The sequence below is a fragment of the Myotis yumanensis genome, unplaced genomic scaffold (assembly GCF_028538775.1).
Source record: "Myotis yumanensis isolate MYYU_CA2020_CCGP unplaced genomic scaffold, mMyoYum1.0.hap1 SCAF_18, whole genome shotgun sequence".
In the NCBI taxonomy this organism is placed as follows: domain Eukaryota; kingdom Metazoa; phylum Chordata; class Mammalia; order Chiroptera; family Vespertilionidae; genus Myotis; species Myotis yumanensis.
The window spans coordinates 34,856,442-34,874,632 of record NW_027223769.1 but is presented as its reverse complement, the minus strand read 5'-3'; the positions used below and the strand labels follow the sequence as shown (position 1 = coordinate 34,874,632).

At 52.0% G+C, this 18,191-nt stretch overlaps 1 protein-coding gene across 5 annotated transcripts in view; it reads left to right on the top strand.

The window, feature by feature from the left end:
- Nucleotides 1-16,583, top strand: part of MT4 (metallothionein 4) — a 41,403-nt gene extending 24,820 nt beyond the window's left edge. For 4 of the 5 annotated variants that reach the window (XM_070398736.1, XM_070398738.1, XM_070398739.1 and 1 more), the window contains 4 exons: nt 4,487-4,619; nt 14,149-14,209; nt 15,852-15,917; nt 16,367-16,583. In XM_070398736.1, coding sequence (XP_070254837.1) covers nt 4,487-4,619; nt 14,149-14,209; nt 15,852-15,917; nt 16,367-16,458 — 352 coding nt within the window. In that variant the 3' untranslated portion in view covers nt 16,459-16,583. The remainder of the gene's footprint in view (nt 1-4,486; nt 4,620-14,148; nt 14,210-15,851; nt 15,918-16,366) is intronic. The other variant, XM_070398737.1, reaches the window with a different exon arrangement.
- The last annotated feature ends 1,608 nt before the right edge of the window (nt 16,584-18,191 follow it).

Genomic DNA, 18,191 nt, shown 5'->3' with positions numbered 1-18,191 from the left:
GGCCACAGCGGGATGGGGTCAGCCCCGCATCCCAGGAGCAGAGGGACCGGCTCCTGGCCCAGCACACTCCCAGGGTTCAGATCAAAGCTGATGGCGGGAGTGCGTTCCAGTTTCCTAGGTGTGTGCTCCTTATAGTGCCCTGGAGCCATACCTGGGCGTGGGCAGCATCAGACGCTGGCTGAGGCTTGACTCAGCATTCGTAACCACCTCTTTGGGCGGGAAGCCACCTCTGGCGCACCACTCTGGGAGGCTTGAGTTTTTCCACCTTCGAATGAGCTCCTGTAGCTGAAAGCAGCATGCGGCTGGGCAGATCTGAGCACCACTTCTCCAAGGGGCAGAGCAGGCCCGAGGAGACTCCATGTTCCGTTTCTACAGTCCTGGCCTTTCCAAGCAGGAAGGGGCCAGACAGATCACCAGCCTGGGCCGCTATTTGTTTTATCCTTGTCCTGTCCCTTTACTCACCCACCCTCACCTCTTTAACACAGCAGGTCTTTTTAAAAATATGTAATTATTGCCCGGTGCCATGGCTTAGTGGTTGAGCATTGACCTATGAACCCGGAGGTCACAGTTGGATTCCTGGTCAGGGCTCACAACTGGGTTGTGGGCTCCATCCCCAGTAGGGGGCGTGCAGGAAGCAGCCGATGGATGATTCTCTCTCATTGATGTTTCTCTCTCTCCCTCTCCTTTCCTCTCTCTGAAATCAATAAAAATATATTTTAGCCCTAACCGGTTTGGCTCAGTGGCTAGAGCGTCAGCCTGCGGACTGAAGGGTCCCAGGTTCGATTCCGGGCAAGGGCATGTACCTTGGTTGCGGGCACATCCCCCAGTGGGGGGTGTGCAGGAGGCAGCTGATTGATGTTTCTCTCTCATCGATGTTTCTGACTCTCTATCCCTCTCCCTTCCTCTCTGTAAAAAATCAATAGAATATATTTTAAAATATATATATATATTTTTTTAAATGTATATGTAATTTATTATTTGAATAGGTAATACTTTGATATGAACCAAATTAAAAGGTAAGAAAGCATACACACAAAGATATGGAGAAATTGGTGTGCACTGTTGGTGGGAATGCAAATGACACAGCCACTGTGATAAACAGGATGATGGTTCTTCCAAAATTAAACATAGAGCCCAACCGGAGTGACTCTGGTTTAGCATTGATCCAGGAGGTCATGGTTGTGTTCCTGATCAGGGCACATGCCCGGGTTGAAGCTCCTCCCTCATAGAGGCAGCTGCTTGATGATTCTCTCTCATCACTGATGTTTCTCTCTCTCTCTCTCTCTCCCTTCCTCTCTGAAATCAATAAAAGTAAAATATATATATTTTAAAAAGATTCCATACACAGATAAAATAATTAAACATAGAACTACCCAAGGATCCAGCAAGTCCACTGTGGGTATGTATCCAGAGGACATAAAATCACTATCTTGAAGTGATATCTGCACCTCCATGTTCATTGCAGATATCTTGTACCCCAATATTCATAGCAGAATTAATCACAATAGCTAAAACGTAAGAATAGCCAACAGCTATAAAGCTCTTGCCTTGTCGCAGCTACTGTTCTAAGCACATTAACTTATTTAATCCTCACAACAACCCTGTGATGTAGGTGCCATTTATTAATTATTCCCATTTTACAGGTCAGGCCTTCCAGGCAAGATCAGTAACGTGCCTAAGATCATGGAGCTAATGACTGAGAGAACCGGACTTCGCCCACAGAGCGGGGCTGCAGGCCTCTGGGCACGCAAACATTTAATGAGTTTCATGCCAGGCCCTGAGCTTCCTAGCAAGAAAGATGCGATGTTGCCTTAGACATAAGCCCCAACTTCAAGGAGTTAATGACTACAACAGGGACACCATTCACCCTAATGCAAGACAGAGAACTGATCAGCGTTAAAAGGGAGAAACACTGAATGCCCTGAAGGGTAGAGGAGGGATGGTGAGGAGTGAAGCCGTGTGGAGGAGGTGATATCTGAGTGTGAAGGGGACCAGCATGTATGGAGTAGTGGTCCTGCACCAGCCACTTCATATGTTGAGTGTTCCCAACAACCCTATTAGCCCCTCCATTTCACAGATGAAAACGATTGAGGCTCCCAAAGCTCCATATGTATATATCCTATATAATAAAAGCCTAATATGCTAAGTGTCCGGTCTTCCAGTCATCCGTTCAACCAATCAAAGCGTAAACTGCTAATGATATGCTAAGGCCGCTCAATTGCTATGACGTGCACTGACCACCAGGTGCAGAGGCTCCAACTGGTAGGTTAGCTTGCTGCTGGGGTCTGGCCAATCGGAACTGAGTGAGACAGGCCGGACATGCCCTGGAGCCCTCCCTCGGCCCCTCCCTGGCTGGCCAACCTCCTGTGTCCCTCCCCGGCCCCAATCATGCACCGGTGGGGTCCCTTGGCCTGGCCTGCACCCTCTCACAATCTGAGACCCCTTGGGGGAAGTCAAAGAGCCAGTTTCGGCCCAATCCCGAAGGCCAGGCTGAGGGACCCCCCTGGTGCATGAATTTGTGCACCGGGCCTCTAGTAATACATAAGCTGCATTTCAGCGGTGAGACCAGGACCCTCTCCCAGGCTGGTCTAGAACTCAGAGCCGCCAAGGCGTTCAGATGCTGACCCCAGCAGCCCTCCTCCCTTGGGAATGTCTGGGAATCTAGTCAGCTGGGTGTGAAAGGCAGCTAATTAAGAAGCCAAAACACTTTGAAGATGCCATTGCCCATAAAAAGTGCTGGTTCCCACAGTGGCAGACAGGGAGGCAGAGAGGGTTGTGGGATGACAATGTAAGGACAGGGTAGGAATTCCTGGGCAGAGGAGCCATGAGCGAGGAGGCTGAGATTCCACACATTTCAAAAACATCCTCCTCTGGCCCCAGCGCCGGGCTGACTCGCAGACCCTGAATAACGGATGAATGATGACTCTAACACCCGTTTCTGCAAAAGAGTGGGCTAAGGCACTACTTGGCTATCGCTGCCAAGTAGCCCTGCTCACCTGCCTCCTTCGGCTTTTATTGTCATAACAGCTTTGAACTAAAATTAAGCTCTAGATACAATTAGCAGGATAAGCATCCCTGAAAAAATACATGCTTCTACAAGGCCGGGTCTTTAAAGACTAAACATAGAGATTCTAGCAAAACACCCTGGGGGATCGGACTTGTTTGGAAAAGTCAAGGTAGGAGCTGCCGCCTTCGGCAAGGTCCCCCCAGAGACCCTCGACCTTTCAGAGAATCATCCTACAGACCTTCCAACCAAGTCCCGTGCTTCCCCACACCCCAGGCGGCCACCATTGGGGAGCAGAGCTGCCCAACTGCAGTCTTCCTTGACCCACTCTCCCCCGCCTTCCACCATAACTTCCTCTGCTGTCTTCCCAGTACATTGGCTCACTTCAAGCTTGTTCATTCTAAGCAGGAACCTTTGTGAAATTATAAACTCCATGTACTAGTTGCCCTTCTTTCTAAGATGCCTTGAAGTCCATTAAAACTGTGAACACAACAAAAACAGGGTTTTTCTGCGCATTATCTAGAAGCCTCTTCCTTTTTGGGGCCCCGGGGCTAGAGCACACGTCTCCAGCTGAGTCCAGGATTCACTAATCCCACGCTTCCTCTTTCCATGACCTCAGGCAACTCCTTTTTCTTTCTCTGGGCCTCAGTTTCCCCACCCCCAGGTTCCTCGCAGCTCTAAGGTGGTAAATGCACAGACCAAGCCAGTCGGTCTGGGTTAGAATCCAGGCCCTGCCCTTTGTTGGCAAGCAAGTCACTTAGCTCATCTCTGCCTGCCTCAGGGGCAGCATCTGTGAAATGGGGGACTAGTTCGCCGGGCTTTTGAGTGGCTTGCCTTCCTTCCTTCCTTCCTTCCTTCCTTCCTTCCTTCTTTTCTTCCTTCCTTCCTTCCTTCCTTTATTCCTTCCTTCCTTCCTTCCTTTTCTCCTTCCTTCCTTCCTTCCTTCTTTTCTTCCTTCCTTCCTCCCTTCTCTCCTTCCTCCCTTCCTTCCTTCCTCCCTTCTCTCCTTCCTTCCTTCCTTCCTTCTTTTTTTCCTTCCTTCCTCCCTTCTCTCCTTCCTCCCTTCCTTCCTTCCTCCCTTCTCTCCTTCCTTCCTTCCTTCCTTTCTTCCTCCCTTCTCTCCTTCCTTCCTTCCTTCCTTCCTTCCTTCCTTCCTTCCTTCCTTCCTTCCTTCCCTCTTTCCTTTTCCTTTGTAAAAGAAATACAAGCATAGGACAAACATAATTCAAATGCTTTAAAACAAAAACATACACTATAAGTCCCTCCCGGCTGAGCTGACCCGGGCTCCCTAGTCCCCCCTCAGAGGCAACCACTGTTATGTGTTTCTTGGTCTCCTTGCAAGCCGATTCTGTTCGTATACAAACATGTGTGACTAGGTAGCTCCCCGCCCCCCTCTTCTCCCTGCACCTCCCTGAACACACGATGCTGCACTTCGCTCCCCTCGGTTAACACTTCTCCATCTTCTCCTTCCTTCCCCACCAGGACGGGCAGAGCTGCCTGCTGTTCTCCGGGGCTGCCTGGAATTCCACTGCATCGACGCCTCATGATTCCTGAACATTCGGTCGCTTCCCAATGCTTTGCAAGCAGGATCACCGTGAGTTGCACCCACGTCCTGGTAAATGAATAGGATAGTTTCCCAGCGGCAGTGTTGTTTCCTGCCAGCACATAGGCCGTCTATGTCCTGGGGGCCACTGTGTGTGTCACCATCCCTGTCAGATCCCGTCTCTCCCCACCTCCCCAAGCAGCACACGGCGCATTCCAGATCTCTGCCAATCAGATAGACATTTAAGAAATGATATCTGGTTGTAGTTTTCATTTGCATTTCTATGACCATAGTGTAGATGAGTATCTATCACTTGCTGTAAGAGCAATCGGTGTTATTTTTTTCTTGGTCGTCCCTTCCTGCACTGATATGAATGATCTAAATATTCTACCAGAGACCCAGCCCTCCTCCTGGGAAACCCACGCCATTAATCCCACGCTGAGCCCTCTCTGGCCTCTGTAGGGGATGAAGAGGGGGATCTGTCTGTCCTGGTGCCTCGGGACCACAGCCATGACCAATGACCCGAGCCTCCTTTCGGGATTTCTAGCTGTAAACCAAGGGCGATAATTTAGCCCGGGTGCTGGGACCATGACTCAGCCCAGGCCCAAGGCAGTGGCCGGCTCTCCAACCCTGACAGGCTGGTCCTGGGACTTGGCAGCGCGCTGGCCTGCCCACCCCCCGAGGAACAAAACTTCTTAGTCCTTCTGAGTTTCTGCTTTGTCCCCGCATCTTAAAAACTGTGGTGGGAACAGGACACTTCATTCAAAGGAGGTCCTGAAAGGCCCTATTGTGTGCATGGGGACCAGGCACCAGCTCAAGGTTCTCTGAAAGAGAAAGACTTGGAGAGCAGCAGGCGGCAGCCTAAGAACCCAGGAGGTCAGGCCCTTGTTAATTAGCCCCTGGCCTTGCCTCATTAGTATGCAAACACATGCAGAGCCCAGCCTCGGCTCCTCCTCAGAGCTCCCGTGACCCAGCTCTATGCGAGTGCTGAATTGAGAGGAGTGATTTTATTTTCCCGGCCAGGGGGCCCTGACTTATGCTGTTCTCTCTGCCTGGAATACCCTTCCCCCCACAAACCTCAGCTGAAGGGTAACCCCCTCTCTAAATCGGGTTCCCCTCAACATATCTGTAGTTATTGCTCATGTCACATATCTGGGACTTGTGGCTGAAAGCTACAGGAGGGGGAGAAGGCCGCTAATGGAAAGAGGCAGCCCACCACACACACAAACACACACACACACACACACACACACACACACACACAAAGACTTTATTGAGATAACCGTTCCCCCAAGAGAGATAGGCTGTCCCAAGGTGATGAGCTCCCTGTCACTGCAGGAGGGCAAGTGGGACCCCAGGGCCATTCTCACGGCTCCTGTAGATGGAGTTCCAGCATCGGGGACTTCCAAGGTTTGGTGGCCGAGGTTGCCCGTCAGAGGGAGGGGACTCGGGCCCCCTGACATTGTTTGCAAAATATTTTCTGAATGAGCATCTCCCCCCCACCCCACCCCCACCCCAGGGAAAGTGTGGGTAACTTTCTTCAGCTTCTCGAAAGGGTTTATGACTCCAAAAGATTAAAAATCACTGAGAGGAACCAGTGAGGTCACCGCTTTCGAAACCTGGCTGCGCATCAGAGTCATCCGAGGAGTCAGAAAATACAGGAACCCTTCCCAGATCCCACTCCAAGGGCACGGAGTCAGAATCCCTACAAAACGGTGGTTTTCAAAAGCTCTCACTGGGTGAGTCTGATGCCCTCAACCAGGGATCAGTCTGCAAACTCTAGAAAATAGTAACCAAAGGCCTCGGTGAGTTTTAAGAGCCTGCATCCTGAAGATTTAGGATTCTAAAACAGAGGTTACAAAGCAGGACCCCGTGGACCTGTCTGGCCTATGGATGCATGCGTTGTTCACGGGGAGATCATTGAAACATGATAAACAAATAAACGACTCTTATCAGTGTTCAAAATTGGAATAGTTCACACACACACACACACACACACACACACGATCCAGGTTTTAAATGTCTCTTATACCATCGGAAGAGCTGACAAAATTGGACCCTCGTTCCCGAATCTCAATATTCCATTGGAGCTTAGTCACTTCGCCACAGTCCCCACCATCCCCTATTACCTGCCGTCAACTGACCTTACTCTTACACATGAACTCCCTAGCCCAGTGGTCAGCAAACCTCAGCTCGCGAGCCACATGCGGCTCTTTGGCCCCTTGAGTGTGGCTCTTCCACAAAATACCACGTGAGGGCGCGCACGTACAGTGCGAAGTTGACTTAAAACTTTAAGTAAAGTTTATTAATTTTAGGGAATGTTGTGGAGTGAAAGAAGATGTAGTGTCGAGGATTGAGAAAGGTATGTTGAGATGGTTTGGACATATAGAGAGGATGAATGAAAGGAGATAGACGAAACAAGTATACAAGACGAGTGTGGATGGGAGAGTTGGAAGGGGTCGACCTCAGCGAACGTACCTCAATCAGATGGAGGACGTTTTTAGCAAAGGCCAGCTTAGGAGCACCCTAATTAAGTTAATAACAATGTACCTACCTATATAGTTTAAGTTTAAAAAATTTGGCTCTCAAAAAAAATTTCAATCGTTGTCCTGTTGATATTTGGCTCTGTTGACTAATGAGTTTGCCGACCACTGACCTAGCCCTTAGGTCACTTACATTTGAGCCCCCTATTTGACGTTTCCCTGGAAATTCACCAGCTTGGGGGAGTATTGACGCTAAAGTGATTCCTGAATTGAGACGGGAGCCATTTGCTCCTGGCTGAGCTGGGAACAGAGGAGCCCAAGCTCCATACTTCCCCCAGACGTCTGTCTGCACTTACCCTCCTGACACTACAAGTTGTCTTGTGACTCCGGCACTGAGGCCAACGACTTCAAAGCCAAACAAGCTGCAAATTGAGTCTGCACCGATCCCTTTTGGCCTCCACCTGTTTTCTTCTGCCAGGCAGACCCTCCCCGCCTCGGCTTGCTTCCTATTAAAATTAACAAGCGTTGCAGGCAAGCATCAAAGGCAGGGCTGTGCCTTTAACATTCCAGGCAGGCCCAGGCTCTCATCTCAGCCCCTCCCAGGCCTCCCTCTCTTCCAACTGAACTGGGGGCAATGGTTCAGTGGGGAAGGCCAGAATCAGAACTTTGGCCATTCTCCTCTGTTTGATATTTTCACCAAAGAAAATTCCAGAGCCAGCAGAACATCTTCATAGCGATTTTCTTCAAAGCGCCCAGCAAGAACTGGGCAATTATTCTTAAGAGGCACCCTTAGGAGAGTATGTTATTAACCTCATTTTATTGGCAGGGAAACCGAGGTCAAATGGCTTGCCCAGAGAGAGAGAGTGTGTGTGTGTGTGTGTGTGTGTTGGGGGGTGGAGGGGGGAGAGGGATCAAAGCAATGGTGGACTAAATCCGTGTCCATCCAAGGCTCATGCAGACCTGAAGTTGGCCCAGGAATTCTAGCACACTCAGGCGTCCATGCCCAGCCGGGGGGTCGTAGCCCCCCTCCTGGTTCTCACACTGGGCTTCCCAGACCCAAGCTGCTCACAGACCTTAGGTCAATAACCCCCACAGATGCTGAGGGGGGCAGCGAACCCTGCCATCCACCCCTTTACAACGCAGGAAATGACAGCAGAGAACAATCATTCCCCTTCTATAAAGCCCTCACACTGTCATCTTTGTTTCCCCCCCTAACGTGGATTGGGGATGATCCGATTATTTGCAAAGAGCTATTTAAACAAATTAAAATACTCGTGCACTATGGTTCGGAGTTATGAGTGAAATCCCGCACAGGTGGGGAAGGCCTCTTGGTCCCTGTACCTGAGGGACCTGCTTCAACAGGAGTCCTCAGACCCCCAGGATTTCCGACCTGGAGGAAACAGTTAGAGGTCTGGCCAGCCCACTGTTGGGAGAGCATGTGCGGGGGGCTACAGGGCCCCAGGCGGCTGAAATCGTTCTCGCATCTTCGGAGGAAAGGCAAGACCCAAAAGTGCCCGCAGACGAACAACTAGTGAAGTTTCTCGGAAAGACGCTTTGATTCCAATGTTTAGATACCAACTGCACTTTGGGGACGGTGGCTGAGGGCACTGCCTTAGAAATCTTAGAGCTAGGCACTTCCTAACCAGCTTAAAAACCACCGTCTTGCCCGGCCTGTGTGGCTCAGTGGTTGAGAGTGACCTATGAACCAGGAGGTCACGGTTTGATTCCCAGTCAGGGCACAGGCCTGGGTTGCAGGCTCAATCCCCAGTGTGGGGCATGCAGGAGGCAGCTGATCAAAGATTCTCATCATTGATGTTTCTCTCTCTCCCTCTCCCTTCCTCTCGGAAATCAATTTAAATATATATATATATTTTTTAAAGAAAAGCAGAAGGAGAAGGGACAGAGAGTGAGAGAAGAGGCAGAGACATGTACACGAGGCCCCTAGTTTATGTCATCATCAGAGCATGCGGTTCTGTGATTCTTGCCAGTGGTTTCTTCTCTGAGCGTCTCGGCCTCCCAATGACACCGTAAAACCTCCTTCTTCTCAGGAACCCCTCCCCCACCCCCACCCAGTGACACACGTGGCATCGTGTGGGGCCCTCAGCGGTTGCTTCATCCAAGCCACCGGCTCCGAGAATGGGCACACTCTGCAGTCACCCAGGAGGTGGCCCAGGCCCTGGGAGGTGCTCCTCCTCAGTCCCTCGCCTCACCCAGCAGCCCGCACTGGCGGTGGGACCACAGGCAAGGACTCTCCCTCTCGGCCTCACGCCTCCAACCTGCAGTTGGGGTTGGGACTGAGAGACGGTGTGGACCACTATTGCCCTGACAGCTCTGGCATCTAGAATTACATCGGTTCCAGAACGCCTGGCTCTGAACCCACTGCCGTCAGAGGGAGGGTTTCTAAGTAAAGGGGACCGAGTGCAGGGACCCAAGACCAACCTTGCCGACTTGACCATCCCCGTGGGCTCAGGCTGAGGATGCGGCTCCGGGCTGCCCCTGAACCCGCTCTCACTGGGGAGGCGTGTGGCCTAACCTCCCATCTGCAGCAGCTCCTGCAAGCACCTCCGTGAAGCCCAGAGCTCTGAGCGTGCACCCCACATGCCCTGAGGAAGCCAGAGTTCCCTAGACTGGGAGGGAGGGAGGGAGGGAGGCCGAGACTAGGGAGAGGTGAGTGAGGCACTTAGGGCTCAAAATGTAGACAGGTCGCCGAAGCCGGTTTGGCTCAGTGGATAGAGCGTCGGCCTGCGGACTGAGGGGGTCCCAGGTTCGATTCCGGTCGAGGGCATGTACCTGGGTTGCAGGCACATCCCCAGTAGGAGATGTGCAGGAGGCAGCTGATTGATGTTTCTCTCTCATCGATGTTTCTGGCTCTCTATCTCTCTCCCTTCCTCTCTGTAAAAAAATCAATAGAATATATTAAAAAAAAAAACAAAAACGTAGACAGGTCCCCACTCCCAGGGTCCTTCGGGTGCCGCCCTGCACCCGTGCATCCTCACAGAAGCCGGCTGCTTCCTCCTTCTCTGACAGCTGTGGGCACGCTTGTCGCCTCTGCTGGACATCAAGCTCCTGAGGCCCAGGCTGTGTCTGAGGGCTGACCTGAAGCCTAGCACAGAGGAGCCCTGAATATGTTGCTGAATGACTGATGAAAGGGGAGAGAGACAGACAGAGAGTAAGAGAGAGCAGAAGGGAGGTGGGGGGAGAAAAGAAGGGAAAAGGGTGAACTTGCGCCTCCTTCCCCCTCTCCAAAGCCCTAACCTGGGCTGCCAGCCAACCTGGGCCAGCCGCTGGCTGCTGGGGGCCAGGAGCGTGGGTCATCGCCGCTGCGGCCTTACTCATCGTTCCTCCGGGCCGGGTGCAAAGCTGCAAGGCGGAGGTTTCACTTGCGCCCTGGGTGCTGAATGACAGCGGTGGGGCTGGAGTCCCTTTTAATTAACCGGCAGCCGCCAGCCCTGGAGAGTCTGTGAAGCCTGCCGGCTGCACAGGTGACTGACTGGGCTCCCTAAAGTGGCTCTTCATTTAGCCGTGGCCTGCTTTTCACAGCCCGCCCGCCCCCTGGGAGGCTGTGGGGTCCTTCGCCAGGGCTCCTGAGTGGGATTGGACGTCAGAAACGCAGAATTGTGTGTGTGTGTGTGTGTGTGTGTGTGTATGTGTATTTAGGTTGCCGGGGTGCTTTCTTAGAGCTATTTTGAGAAAGAACAGCCCCAACCTCCTTGACATGCCTCTCTCTCTCTCTCTCTCTCTCTCTCTCTTTTATTCTCATGTGTACACACACAGACACATACATTGTTACCTTAGTCAGCGGTTCTCAACCTGTGGGTCGCGACCCCTTTGGCAGTCGAACGACCCTTTCACAGGGGTCGCCTAAGACCATCCTGCTTATCAGATATTTACATGACGATTCATAACAGTAGCAACATTACAGTGATGAAGTAGCCACAAAAATAATTTTATGGTTGGGTCACAACATGAGGAACTGTATTTAAAGGGCCAGAAGGTTGAGAACCGCTGCCTTAGCTGATGGGACAGATCTCTAGAAAAATATATATGAAGGAAATGTGAAAAGCTTTACAGCATATCAAAACCCACAGCAGCTCCTCTTGATGGTAAGATCAAGTTGAAACTTGATTATTATTATAAAACTGCTACAAGAAACATCCCTGTTCATATCATGTACCTGAGTGTACAAGTTGCCCCCAGTTGAAACTCCTTCAGCACAGCTGTCAGAACTGGGACCACAAAGAGGCAAGCACCTCCTTAGCCCAGCGGGGGAGGAGTGAATAGTGCATGGGAAAGGCGAGGGGGGGCGGGGGGGGGGGCTGCCCCTGCTCTTCTCAACCAGCCTCTCACCCCAAAGCCCAACCCACCAGGGTCTGGGGGTCTGTGCCCTCTATGCTTTTCCAGGCCGGGCCATGAACAGATTTGAGACAAAGAAGATTTGTTGTCTTTTGTGCTCTTTATGGCTTCTTACTTCTCCTCTGAGCTTTCTGCTCTAGTATCTCCTGTCCTGCTCACGATCATCTCCCGTCTAAAGATGAGCCGGGCTGGCGTGGCTCAGCGGTTGAACATCGACCCAGAAACCAAGAGGTCACGATTCAATTCCCCATCAGGGCACATGTCCAGTTTCAGGCTCCATCCCCAGTGTGGGGCATGCAGGAGGCAGCCAACCAGTGATTCTCTCTCATCATTGATGTTTCTATCTCTCTCCCTCTCCCTTTCTCTCTGAAATATTAAAAACAACTTGTCTGAGATTGTCCAGCAGCAGATGGAGGAGCCAGGATTAGAACCCTGTGCGAAGAACCGCTGCCCATGGTCCTCACTGTGCTCTCTCTTGCTAGAGTGTGAAAGGCTGATAAGACACCCACAGTCCATGTGAGAACGACTAGCCCATGGCTCACACTCTGGGTGTTAATGGATGGTGGGAGGCAGGGACATGCAAATCATACCTCAGTGAGATACATTGCACTTCTTTACACTTACCAGATGGGCAAACATTTCAAAGTCTGACCATAGGACGTATTGGAGGAGGAGGTAGGGAAATGGCAACTCTCAGAAATTGCTTGAGGGAATGTAAATTAGGACAGGATCTTTGGAGAGCAATTGTTTCCCTACACCCTCGCCATCCTCCTTCTAAGGATGGGTGAACCTTGTACACTCAGGTACATGATATGAACAGGGATGTTCCTTGCAGCAGTTTTATAATAAAGACAATGTGGCATAAGGGTCTAGGTCAGTGGTCGGCACACTGCGGCTCGCGAGCCACATGCTGCTCTTTGGCCCCTTGAGTGTGGCTCTTCCACAAAATACCACGTGCGGGCGCGCACGTACAGTGAGATTGAAACTTTGTGGCCCATGCGCAGAAGTCGGTATTTTATGGAAGAGCCACTCTCAAGGGGCCAAAGAGCCGAGTGTGGCTCGCGAGCAGCAGTTTGCCGACCACTGGTCTAGGTCAAGGGCAGGCACAGGGGGCCGCTTAGGAAGTGAGTGCTGAATCTGTGTGGGAGATGATGCTGGCTCAAACCAGGGGGCAATGGAGGCAGCAGGCTGTGGGAGGGCCTGGTTGGAGCGGAGGCCGGGAGCGGGAGCTCGGTTGGGGATATGTCACGTGTGAGATGCTGTCTGGCATCCGTGTGGAACCTGGATCTGGAGTTCAAAAGAGAGGCCACCTGGAGATGTAAATGGGGAGCCCCAATGCACAGACAGACATTCAAAGCCTTGCGCCTGTTAATTTCTTAGTTCTTATAAATAAAAGAGTCGAAGCAAATATGACGGCATTGACATCTATTAATTCTGGGTGGCAGACAAGTGGTGTTTGTAACACTGTTCTCGGTGCTTTGAGGATGTTTGAACTTTTTAATAATAAAGTAACTGAATGCCACAAGGCTCCAAACTGCTGGACAGTTTTGTCAGGAGTGCCTTACACCTAAAGCGTGGGTGCTGCAATGGCTGAGGAGCCAGGTCCAAATGCTCCTGGCACCACTATGCCCAGTGACGGGGGATCGACTGTCTCCCTGGGCCTCTGTTTCCCCATGTGAACAACCAGGGCCTGGCCCATGGCTTCTCAGGGTTCCTCTAATGCCGACCATGCAGGACCCAAGGGTCCCTGCCGGCTCTGATTTTGTCCACCCGCCTCTCGTGCCTAGTCTTACGGAGGAGGCCACAAAAACCCCCATGAGAGGGCTCTGTAGGTGGAAGGTCAACTTTGCCTCCAAACGTGGAAACTGCAGCAAGGGGAGTCAGGGCCCCGGGGCCCCCAGAACTGGGGACCCCACAAAAGAATTAAGTGGAGCTTAGAAGCAGGGACCCCAGAGATGACAACTCTCCCCAATATTTACTGCTGATGAATGCATCCTGCTCAGGACCCCAGGGCTGGCCCATGAGCCTGAAACGTACAGCTGGGTGGGTGGTTGCCAAGTTATAATAGGCACAGGTAATGACAATAATAATACTAATAATACTAATAATATTTATGTGCCAGGTTCTGAACTGAGTCCTTAATAGGCATTCTCTCATTTAAGCCACACAACGGGGCCAGGGCTGTAGGGCTCTCCTTTTCATTAGCTTGACTGCAGATGAGTAAACTGAGGTCAGACAGGGTGCGGGCTCCAGGTGGCACATGCCCCTGACTCTTGGCCTTCTCACCCATGGGGACTGGGAGTCACGTCCAGAAGAAGGCCTGAGTGGGGCCTTCTAAAGCCCAGAACTAGGACCCAACCCCTCCTGCCCAACCAGGGGAGCCAGAAGACGACCCTGAGCCAGGGCGGGAGCAGCCCCTGTTTAGGAGGAAACAGAAAGGGCAGATAATAGGATGCACAGGACAGGGACACTGGGTGAGTGTAGCTGCCAACCTGAGCCCCCAAGTGCCGTTGAGCCTGAGCCTGGATCCCTGACACCTTGGCAGGTGGGCGTGTGGGAGGGGGGCTGTCACCTGCATCCCCAGTGATAAAAAGCCACCTAGATGACTATACGGCTCTCCCCAGCCCCTCGCCTGTGGTGTCTGGCTCAGCCGCATGCAAAGCGTCTGGCCCCAGGGGGAGGTGGGGCGAACCGACACCAGCAGCTACTGGGCTATAAATAGCAGCCTCCAGCGGCTGCTCACTCACCTCCTTTCTCCATCACAGACACACCCGAGCCCCTCGGACACCTGGACCATGGACCCTGGGGAGTGCTCCTGCTTGTCTGGTGAGTAAGGATGCCCGCCCTGGCCCGGCTGGCGTGGCCCAGAGGTTGAGCGTCGACCTATGAACCAGGAGGTCACGGTTTGATTCCCGGTCAGGGCACATGCCCAGGGTTGCAGGCTCTGTCCCCAGTGTGGGGCGTGCAGGAGGCAGCCGATCCATGATTCTCTCATCGCTGATGTTTCTCTCTCTCCTCCCTTCCTCTCTGAATTCAATACAAATAGATATTTTTAAAAGGATGCCCACCCTTGGGCTTTGGGACTGTGCCCCAGCTTCCCCCAGGGAGCCTGCAGAGACTGCAGGTGTCTGGTTCAGGCTTCCTTCCTGCAGGTAGGAGCCGCCAGTGGTGTTTGTTTCAGACTGAGGACCTCTGGGCAGCCCCCACCCTCTCTTGGCTACCAGCCTCATTTGCTAGGATTGATAGCCTGGCTCTGGAATGACTGTGGGGGGGCCTAGCAGCGGGCCCCTACAGGCAGCCACCAGGGGACGAGCTCCAGCCCAGATCCTGGAAACCTGGTTTGGGTCCGTTGCTGCAATCATTTCTGACACTTAGTATCTCCAGGTCTCAGTTTCCTCCACGGTTCCTGTGGGAACTTGGACTTGGTGGAGATGGCCTAGCCCAGTGGTTCTCAAACTGGATCCTACAGTAGAATCACCTGTGGTGCTTTTTTAAAATACTGACTCCCGCCGGGTCTGTGTGGCTCAGTGATTGACTGTCAGCCTATGAACCAGGAGGTCACAGTTCGATTCCTGGTCAGAGCACATGCCCTAGTTCAGTGGTCGGCAAACTGCGGCTTGCGAGCCACATGCGGCTCTTTGGCCCCTTGAGTGTGGCTCTTCCACAAAATACCACGTGCGGGCGGGCACATACAGTGCGATTGAAACTTTGTGGCCCATGTGCAGAAGTCGGTATTTTGTGGAAGAGCCACACTCAAGGGGCCAAAGAGCTGCGTGCGGCTTGCGAGCCCCAGTTTGCCGACCACTGCCCTAGTTGCATGCTCAATCCCCAGTAGGGGGCATGCAGGATCAGTCAATCAATGATTCTCTCTTATTGATGTTTCTATCTGTCTCTCCCTCTTCCTTCCTCTCTGAAATCAATACAAATATATTTAAAAAAAATAAAAATAAAAATACTGCTCCAGCGGTTTGGCTCAGTGGATAGAGCATCAGCCTGTGGACTGAAGGATCCCAGGTTCGATTCTGGTCAAGGGCTGTGGGCTCATTCCCGGGTAGGGGGAGTTCAGGAGGCAGTCGATCAATGATACTCTCTTATCATTGATGTTTCTCTCTCTCTCTCTCCCCCTTCCTCTCTGAAATCAATAAAAATATTAAAAATATATATAGTGACTCCCTTTCCCCACCCAGATTTTTGAATCAGAACATCTCAAAGGTTGGTCCCAGGAATCTACATGTTAACGAGGATCCTGGGGGTTACTGAGCAGCCACCGGGGTTTCCGTGCGTGGCCTGTGACTGGGAACCACTGGGTGGTCCTCGCCGCTTGGAATGATGCTTGACAGCATCTTCCCCTCTTGCCCAGCACAGCCCAGCGATGGCCCGGAGACCCTGCCACGGGGGTGCTCTGCAGCGTACCCTGTGTGCCCCGCCCACCTTGGTCCTCACGTTTGTGCTCTGTCCTCTCTTCCAGGAGGAATATGCATCTGTGGAGACAACTGCAAATGCACAACTTGCAACTGTAAAACATGTCGAAAAAGTGAGTCGGGCAACTAGGGCACCGAGGGCCAGGCACTAGAAAACTCTGTTCCCTCCATCCGCAACCCCCAGCCATGGTGGGAGGGAGCGGGGTCTGAGTGCCTTTTGCCCACTTGGGAGGACTGCGGGGAGGTTCCAGCCTGCCCAGCGGAGATGGGGAAAGAGCACAGGCCTGGAATTAGCAGCTCTGGGGTTTGGTCCCGGATCAGCCACTGTCCAATACGCTTGGGCAAACCCTGCCCACCCACCCCCACTCTGGGCCTCTGATGGACTCCGCCTGGCCTCTGAGATGCCTTCCAGCTCCAACAGCCCACAACGTCCGGTCCCAGGGTTTTGTGACTGTGGATTGAAGCCCATGGCAGGCTCTTCTTTTCCCACTTCCTGGGAGGGGAGGTGGTAAGAGAGCAGTGCGGACCGCAAGCTGATCTATTCATCTCTCGACCCTTCCAGGCTGCTGCTCCTGCTGCCCCCCGGGCTGTGCCAAGTGTGCCCAGGGCTGCATCTGCAAAGGAGGCTCCAGCAAGTGCAGCTGCTGCCCCTGAAGGGCACCCGGTGTGCTGGGGTGCGTCCTGGGAAGCGTCTGTACAATGCGTTAGTGGAGAAGTTGAGATGAGTGTGCTTTTTATATATTTGCCCAATGAGGTGTTGGTGACATTCATGTAAAGTGTTGGAGCAATAAAGTTTCCATTCATGGTTGTCTGGTGGTCAGAGCACTGTTTGAGCCTCACTCGGAAGGACCCAGAAGGGCCAACTCCATTGCAGATTTCGTGGTTGCCTGCCTGCATCCCTTCTGCCCAGGTTGCTAACCGCAGGCTCCTGCAACTCTGCCTGGGGGCTTTCTCCTGCTGCCTGGGCCTTTTTTTAAAAAAAATATGTTTTGATTGATTTTGAGAGAGAGAGGAAGGGAGAGGGTTAGAGAGGTAGAAACATCAAGGAGAGAGAAACATCATCAGCCCAGCGGCACATGGCTCAGTGTTTGAGCGTCAACCTATGAGCCAGGAGGTCAAGGTTCAATTTCAGGTCAGGGCACATGCCCAGGTTGTAGGCTTGAACCCCAGTGTGGGGTGTGCTGGAGGCAGCCAATCAATGGTTCCCTCTCATCATTGATGTTTCTCTCTATGTATATTTTTCTCTCTCTCTCTCCCTTCATCTCTGAAAGCAATAAAAAAATATTTTTTTAAAACATACACACACACACAAAAAAAAAACCATCATCAATCGGCTGCCTCCTGCACACCCCACACTGGGGATTGAGCCCACCGCTCAGGCATGTTCTTTGACCCCAGAATCAAACCATGACCTCTTGGTTCCTGGGTCAAACGCTCAACCCCTGAGCCACACTGGCTGGGTTGCCTGAGCTTTCTTGCTACAAGCACAGAGTAGGCTGGGAGGACTGGGAAGTCAAGGCCACTGGGAATAGCCCCTAACCAATGACAAATAGTAGTGAGGAGGTAAAATAGATACCCCATGTCTTTACCCTTACAGTGGGACAGATCTGAGACCTGGTCCGCACCAACCCCCAGGAATCCTGGTTTCTGCAGCTCCTTCATCTTCTGCTGTCCCAGCCTGATTCCCCAATAACACAAAACACAATCCCCCATTGACCTCCCTCTACATCTTGATCTGAGCTGTACCTTTCTCTGCTCCCATTCATCACCCATAAATGTGATTTGACCCAGTCTGATATTCCAGAAAAATGTTAAAGTCTGATTCAGTGATGTACTTGTCCAAGTCATCTTTCCTCACACTGTTATATGAAATGTCTTGAGGCCCAAATACCAAAGAAAGAGGCTAACAACTCCATCATTATATGAAGAGCTCAGGAAGGGAACTTCTATACATACAAGGCTCATCTGGGGACAGCAAGATGACATGGATGCCCCCTGCACCGTGTGGCAGGCGTTAAGGGGTTATATAAGACAGGGCGGGGTGAATAGGGGTGCTGGGGTGTGACCCACCCCGGATAATGGGGCAAAGACTTACCCACTTGCCTAAGGAAGGGCAATGGCCTCTTCCAGGAACCAGCAGCCTGGGGCATGGGGAAAGGGGGGTGGGATTTGTGGGAGCAATCTTCGTTCCGCTGGGATCTAACTGGATCTAGCCTAAGGGTCCGGCAGTCTCTGCTCCACAAACTCCAATCCTCAGCTCGTTTATTCGTTTTTCTCTTTTCCCTCCTTGTCTTTTTAAAGTTTCTTTTGATCGATTTTCAGGAGGAAGGAGAGGTAAATGCATGTTTTCAGTCAACCATCTTGTAGGCTTTTTACTGGTGTAATTG